The following is an 8,291-nucleotide window of genomic DNA, read 5'->3' as shown; positions in this document are numbered from 1 at the left end:
TAATTTCGCTCAGTCCCTCTCAACAGGTCTTTTTTTTTTTTTTTTTTTTTTTTTTTCTTTAGAATTTTTTTTGCCTTTTTTTTTTTTTTTTTTTTTTTTTTTTTTTTTTTTTGTGGATGGAAGGGCTGGTGTAGCAGTTTTAGTCTTTTCTTTGTAAGTGACTTCACAGTGTTGCTTTGTCTATGGCAAGGGAGACAGCCAATGGGAGATTTTAGCTAACTTTTATTGCCTGGGTTTCTGTCCTAAGATAAAACTTGGAAGCCTTAGAAAGCATGCTGAGGCTTGCAGTGCCTTTTTACAACCATTTTGGAATCTCACTGAAGCAGACATGTTTATAGAATCGGGTGTGGTTTTCTGTAGATATACAATCTATCTTTTATGTGATTACTTAAGAGCCTTTCAGCTAAATAATTATTCTGATTGTTGCTAAGTTCCATGATTGAAACTATTGTTCACCGTATGTTTTTAGTGGTCAATATTGATATACAGGGCTATGGAGGGTTGAGGTTTGCTCTCCCCACCCCCCTGATTTCACCTCTAAATTGTTTGTTGGGGGAGTCTAGGTGAAAATGAATCTTTCAGCCATCAAATAATAAAACTGACAGCAGCCACTTAGAAGTCTCAGGAAGGCCTGGAACTTCTTCCAAAAGGGTGTGAGGTAACAAATCAGGGAGCTCAAGAAGAAAAAAAAAAAAAAACCTCAGCCAGAATGCTCAGCCAGATGAGAGGCAGAACAAGACAGTTCCTTAAGAGCGGTGGCCTCTTTACTGAAGCTCAAATCCTGGCCTTAGCACCTGCCAGTTGTGTGTCCTTGACTTAGTCCCTCTGTCTCTCCATTTCCCCAATCTACAAAATGTGGATTATCATAATACCACATGGGACTATTGTACTAACTACAGAAATAAAACACATGACACACTTGTGTGTGATTGTATTAATTGTTGAGAGAAGGTTATATTAAAATTCCTGATAGCTTCTATTTATAAATTACTTTACCTCTGGGAGGACAGAAAGCAAGCCAATTTTTACCAGGTACCAGCTAGATTCCAGAAAATCTACTAAACATATTGACATACATTGGGTGCGCAAGAAAACAATCACTAGGTTGTACAATTGCTGACTTGTAGAAAGCAGTTTCAGCCATACTGCTGACTGGATGGGTGACTAAGACAGTTCGTTGTGTGGTATCATGAGTACTGCAAAATCTGGACCATAATATTCAGATTTCATTTTTCCATATTTGTCATATCACACCTAAAGTTTCTCCATGTGTCCCATGTTATGTTGAAGTCTAGAAAAGACTAGAAAGTAGATGGAGTCTCTTAATTTGAGGGCAAGTTCTGCAGAATAACTTGACTTCTGGTTCCAGTGCTGCAGCTATCACTCGTGCATGTTCCCCTTGCTTCACTCGGATACTGTCATCATGGCTTCAGGGCACCTAAACCCCTGAATCCTTTGGAAAAGCTTCCCATGGCCGTGGCTGATAGGACATGGCTCTACACGGTTATACCCACCCTCCTCTTGACACCCTCCTCCACAGATCTTTCTTCTCACATGCTGCATGATTGATGCCCTGCTTCTGTTTAATTTCTGTTTTCTTGACAGAAATTTCTTTCTGTGTAACTTGGGCCTCAGAGCCCTGGCTGGGTTGTATCAAGCCAATAGTTTGTTGTTATTGTTGTTATTGTTGTTGTAGTAGTTGTTGTTGTTGGTATAGGAACCATGTTCATCAGTGTCTCCAATAAGTTTTAATCCACAAGTGTGGTCTGAGTGAGTGGGAGGAAACACTCAATAAAAGGAAATTATTTCCTCAGGCTAAGTACTCAGAAGAGCTGTCTCTATCAGCTGCTAAAAATGAACCAATTCTTACCTTTAGATGCTGTGCTTCTAGGCAACAGCTGCCCAACCTTCCACCTCTTACCTCATAGTGCCAATGAGTTACCAAACTCAGGGAGTAATAAAAAGTGTCAGGTAAAATCTTGCCTGTGTGAATTCTAAAGGAGAGAGAAATAGGTTTTGGGGTTTTTGTTTTGTTTTGTTTTGTTTTTTTTTTTGGTTGGTTGATTGGTTGGTTTGGTTGGTTTGTTTTTGGTTTGGTTTTGACACTGATCTGTTTAGGTAAAAAGATTTGAAAACATTCCTAAGTTGTACTGGACATTACTCCACTGTGCAAATAGAATGTTTTAGATATACAGCTCACTGCGAATGACTGTGTAACATGCATTGAGTGCTAGATTCAATTTGCAGTACCAAAACCCTAAGCAAATGAATAAATAGATAGATAGATAGATAGATAGATAGATAGATAGATAGATAGATAGATAGATAGATAGTCTTCTCACAAAATACTTACAGAACTCCAAATCACTCTTCTGTTGCAATGGCCATTTTAACAATGATCATTCTACAATTGTAGCTCTACACTCTGCATATTATAATATGATAATGAGTCCACAAGTCAGTCTTACATTCTTCAGTCTAAAAAAAAATTAGAGCTTTATGAAATAAGATGCAGAAGTCAATTGATCTGTAGTGCTTACTGGCAGGTGAGAAGGCAACTAAATTTCTTCAAACAATATAAAACAGAAATCTCAGACCTGAGAAAAATGCCTCTCTAATTGTATGCCAATTCCCTTCTCTCTAGGATATGGCCTGGTATGATGATAAAGAGAACAACACTGGAGCCCTGACCACAACGTTAGCCATGGATGTAGCACAGATTCAGGGTGTATGTATTATTGTGGTTTTAAAATTTGTTTTTGCATTTATGTGTTATATGGGTGAGTGAGCATGAGCCACATCCCATATGAAGGCAGAGGACAGCTTTCTGAAGTTGGTTCTGCCCACCCACTACATGGGACCTGGGAATTGAACTCAGGCACCAGGCCTGGTGGAAGGTGGCTTTTCCCACTGAGTCATCTTACCAGTCCATCTTAACAGCACTCTGAGGGGCATGCATGTGTGCCTACACATATGTGTCTGTCCTTATCTGTGGCTTATGCTGAGATGGCCCAGCAGTAAGTGTTAAGCATTAAATAATATAAGGAAATTTCTGAGATCAGGCTATTTTTCACCTAAAATAACGAAGCTTTGATTCATGTATTAGAATAAATCTAAAACTAAAAAAGATTCTTAGAATTAGAGACAAGAGTTCACAAGGAAATGGCAGAGAAAAAAATAGCAAGAAGAAAAAAAAATCACACCCAGCACAGATTTTTTTCATTGCTTTGTTTTGAGGCAGAGCATCATTAAGAATCCCAGGCTGGCTTTGAACCCATGAGGCTCCTTTCTCAGCCTCCAAATGCTAGACTTAAAGACCTGTGCTTCACCTAGCTCCAGAAATGTCAATGAAGGAAAAGTTTAATTTTTATTTCCTCAGAAACTAAGACCTCACTTAAAGGGATATCTATTGATGTGTGCTCAGTGGTGTTTCTCTGCAGATCATGTGAGGTTGTGTATATAACCATGGCCTGTCGTATTAAAAGTAAATAACACATTGTTCATCATATTCAGGTTACTGGCACAGCAGCAGCACACTGAACATGATGCTTGAATAAGTGTAGGAACAGGGTTGTATGCAGGAGGAAAAGAACAACTTGCTAGCCAGGTGTGCTAATTTATGTCTGTAATCTCAGGGTTTGGAAAGCTGGGACAAGAGAATTACTCCAAGTTACAGGGTAGCTCATTTCACATAATGAATTCAAGGCCAGCCTGGGCTATATGGTGAGGATAGATTGATGATGATGATGATGAAGATGAAGATAGATTGATTGATAGATAATAGATAGATAGAAAGAAAGATAGAATAGGTAATAGATTCATGATAGATTGATGAGATAGATGATAGGACAAATATCAATTTTCTTCAAATTATTTTATTAAAATTAACTTTTAGGGCTGGAGAGATGGCTCAGAGGCTAAGATCACTGGCTATTCTTCCAGAGGTCCTGAGTTCAGTTCCCAGCAGCCACATGGTGACTCCCAACCATCTGTAATGGGATCCGATGCCCTCTTCTGGTGTGTCTGAGGACAGCTACAGTATACGCACATAAATTTTTTAAATTAACTTTTATAAAACAATTAAGATTTTAATCTAATTGAGAAAATGAGTATAATGCAAATTGTCTTATTCTTACTTTAAGTGAGGTTTTTTTTTTATTTAATGTCGATGTGAGGGCCCATACATATTTGGCCAGAGGCCAGAGGAGGGCATCAGACATCTGTGTCACTTGCTTCCTTATTTCTTTGAGACAAGGATGAACCTGGAGCTAGGCTGGTACCAGGACACCCCATCAATCTGTCTCCAGCTCCTGCAGTGCTGTGGTTACAGGTGCATATGCTAAGGACCAGAACTTAGACCTTCGTGCTCTCAAAGCAAGTGCTTTATCCACTGAGTCACCTTTCAACTACAAGATATTTAAAGTTCTGTTAGAATATGAACTCTCTAGAAGAGTTAAGGAAGATCTCTAAGATTTTATTAGATTGGATTTCAATTCTAAAAGAGGGCCAAAGACCTCAATCTTACTAGCTTACGTGGGCAAAAAAAAAAAAAATCTGTAAAAAATATTGAGCACAGTACTTATCTAATAGGCAATAGGTTGGTGTGAACAACCAGTACATTTGAAATGCTAGTTACAGCCTTAAGCAGAAAATGTCAGTCCTGATAAATCCATGGAAATCCCCCTGCTCCCCAAAAGTGGTATTTTTTTCCTTTATTGTGACAATGTGCTAAAAATTTTTCATACTGCCTATCTTTCACCCTGTCTCAGAGAAAAAGAAGGAGAGAGAGAGAGAGAGAGAAGAGAGGGAGGGGAAAAGGGAGGGAGGGGGGAGGGAGGGAGAAGGATATCCTGGAGGGCTCAGCAGATAAAAACAGTTGCTGTACAGTGTGGTAACCTGATCTCCAACCACCAGAAGCCCTACTTCTGGTCAAAGCAAACAACTGACTCCACAGTTGACCTTTATAAAAGCATGTGTATGCACACATAGAGAGACACACACAAACGCAAATAAAAAATAAAATTAAAAAATAGAACATTGCCCAGCTTGACTCTTTATAAGCATCCAATTAGTGCTGATGATAATATGAAACTTCTTTATTGCAACTAAAACTGCTGCTTTTACAACAGCTTTTGAACAAGCCAAAATATTTAACTGAGAGAGAGAGACAGAGAGAGAGAGAGAGAGAGAGAGAGAGAGAGAGAGAGAGAGAGAGAGAGAGAGAGAAGATATGATTACAATAGGAGCAGGTTCAAAATTATTTGGGACTAAGAACTCTAACTCTGGCTATGGAATGTGTGGTGTAATTACAACAACCTTAAGATATGAGGGCCAGACTGTTTTGTACTACAGCTGCAGAAACATGGAAGCAGCATCCCCTGTGTATCCATTAGACACACAGAAGTGGAGGCATTTTTCGATAGGTCCCCCTGTGCTCAATTAGGAGGAACAGAGTTCTCGATGGGTAGTCATTGCATGCTGCACTGTATAGAGCTTTTAGGAGTCTTAGTCACCAGTTTTTCTTGTTGGAGATAGTCCTTCTAGATGATGAGACAACATTTGTTGTTGAACACTTTCATGGCTATGCATTTGCATAGAGAAAGATATATATTATATATATATAAGATAATTTATTTTTCATGCATATTAAACCATTCCAGCTTTTAGTAAAAGTCATATCAATAAATCATTGTTATTAAAGTGGGAAAAAAAAAGTAATTGTGATGGGTCTGGAAAGATTGCTCAGTGGTTAAGGACACATATTACTCTTGTAGAAGACCTGGGTTAAGTTTCCAGCACCCACATGGTAGCTCAGAACTATCTGTAATGTCAATCCCAGAAAATCCAATGTCCACCTCTGGCCTCCAAGGGCACCAAGCATGCCCAGGGTACACAGACATCACATGTAGGCAAAGCCCCCATACTCATAAAATACAAATAAATAAATCCATTTTCAAAAAGCAGTACCTATAGAATAAATGGTCAGGCTGTGTACACTTTGAACTCGATAACTTTAAGGTGTAAAGTGAGACAAGACTTCCAAGTGTGAGGGAGTCTGCTACTTCTCTAATACAAGTTCACATAAATGTTCGCTTGGCCGCATAAGGGTGACATCACACCCAGTGTGATGGGTAATCTTCATGTCAGACAAAGAGTGACTTGCCTGCTAACCCCTTCCTCAAGAAGATAGATTGGAGATGAGTCTAGAAATAATTTAGTGTCGTATTTCTATCCTGTGAACTTAGTTAAATCATATTCCAGTTCCTGCATTACACAATTTCAGTCATAATTTGTCAAGTATATTAGTGTGAATATTTATGAGACAAACCCCTAATAATAATAATATGTCTTAGTTAGAAATCTTTAACTAATGGCCCAAAATATATAATCTTCTATATTATATGTGTACATACACACAGTCAGCTTTTGTGAATTTGTCCAACAAATTCTTTTTCAGATGACAAATATTCTCACTGTCACTTTTGGAAGCTCTGATACTTTGAGAACTATGATCAAAACACATTGGTGAAATGCAGCCACACACCTCTCTTAAGTTGGATCACACAGCCTCTTTAACTGGCATTGTTTTAGCCCAAAGTAATGGCTTATTGCCCACCAATCTGTCAACAGACTCTCATATAATAAGTAGTTTTAATAAAAGTATAAGACCATTTCAGATTCTTGCGGAATCTAGACTCCACAAGATTACAAGGTATTGTTGTTTCTGTAACTTCTAGTAACACTGTCATCAGTCAGAGCTCTTACTTCGTTTTCACACAAAAAAATCCTACCATCACCATGGGGCACATCTGTGCCACCAACAGACCCAATGCTAATGCCAAGATCTCTGCTTGTTGAAGCTATAATTATGTTACCTTGAGAAATCATAAACGCTTACATCATTTATTAATTTCAGAGCCAATGAGCTGATCAGTTTGTGCTAGTATATTAACTTGGGCAATGATGATCTCATTTCTTGATTTCTGACATGGGAAGTATATAAAACAGCTTGATAGTCCTTTTGAGCCAAGCAACATTAGTTGTTATTGAAATGACTTTATTTAGAACAGTATAAGCTGACATATAATTATAATCCTGCCTTGAGGTTTTAGGCTAAGTTTATTAAGAATAGTTATCAAGTGTGTAGCAAAATCTGACATCCAAATCTATGATAAATACATGATAAATTCTATGCTTTTCTACAAAAAGCACACTGCTGAATTATAGCAATGAGTAAATATAGTTCGCATGTATTACATTATGGCAAGCTTTTATCTGTTTCTAATTCTTATTTCTTCTCATAAATATTTTCACTACCACCACTTATAATACATCTTAGCAGATTCCACTTCAGGTTGTTCTCTCTCAGGTTTTTTAAAGTATTCTCATGTATAGTTGTTCTACATACGAATTATTAACATTATCTAACTTTTCAGTCACTTTAAGCTCATTCTCAAGAAATAGAAACAAACTGAATAGTAAGTAGCATTAACATATGTAAACCCATTGTGAGTCAGGAAACTCACTCAAAAAAACTTTATATATAAATATTTATATATGTAATCTTTATACATACATATCTTCGTATTAATATAGAAATAATCACCAACACACACACAGAGAGAGAGAGAGAGAGAGAGAGAGAGAGAGAGAGACTTGCTATGTAGCCTAGGCTGGCCTCAAATTAGGTAGCAACCCAGGATGTCCTTAAACTCAAGATCCCCCTGCCTCAGCTTTCCAAGATAACACATATGTACCACCCAATTGTCTATCAAAATAATCTAGATATCAAAAATTGGCAGGTCTGGAGAGATGGCTCAATGGTTAAGAGCACTGACTGCTCTTCCAGAGGTCCTGAGTTCAATTCCCAGCAACCACATGGTGTTCCACAACCACCTGTAATGGGATCTGATGCCCTCTTCTAGTGTGTCTGAGGACAGTGACAGTGTACTCCTATACATTAAATAAATAAATAAAAATTTAAAAATTGACTATTGATGTTGCTCTCTCAGTTTCTTCAGCTCCAAGCACAGTTGTTAAACAGGTAACAACATGATAACAAAGTCTGCATTCTGGATGTAGCTCTTCCACAGCTACTATCAAATTTAATGAAGTTAACCATTATCTATCCTTTTTTTTTTTTTTTTTTGTCTTGGCTGGTAAATAAGCCACTTAGAAAAATCACTTTGGTTTAAGTCTCATTTTCATATTTTATGTAGAAATTTTGGTTTTCCATTTCAAATTTCCTAATTTTTCTAAATGTTGTTTTCCTACAAAATGTGAGTATGATA

The 8,291-nt window shown here is 37.6% G+C and overlaps 1 protein-coding gene across 1 annotated transcript in view; it reads left to right on the top strand.

Moving 5' to 3' along the window:
* The window catches only part of Abcb5 (ATP binding cassette subfamily B member 5), a 94,711-nt gene that overhangs the window by 58,204 nt on the left and 28,216 nt on the right, over window positions 1-8,291 (top strand). Inside the window, exon 20 of the mRNA XM_021179221.1 lies at window positions 2,645-2,728. Within this exon, the coding sequence (XP_021034880.1) occupies window positions 2,645-2,728 (84 nt within the window). The remainder of the gene's footprint in view (window positions 1-2,644; window positions 2,729-8,291) is intronic.

The sequence above is a fragment of the Mus caroli genome, chromosome 12 (assembly GCF_900094665.2).
Source record: "Mus caroli chromosome 12, CAROLI_EIJ_v1.1, whole genome shotgun sequence".
Classification (NCBI taxonomy): Eukaryota; Metazoa; Chordata; class Mammalia; order Rodentia; family Muridae; genus Mus; species Mus caroli.
This window is presented reverse-complemented; position numbering and strand designations above follow the sequence as displayed.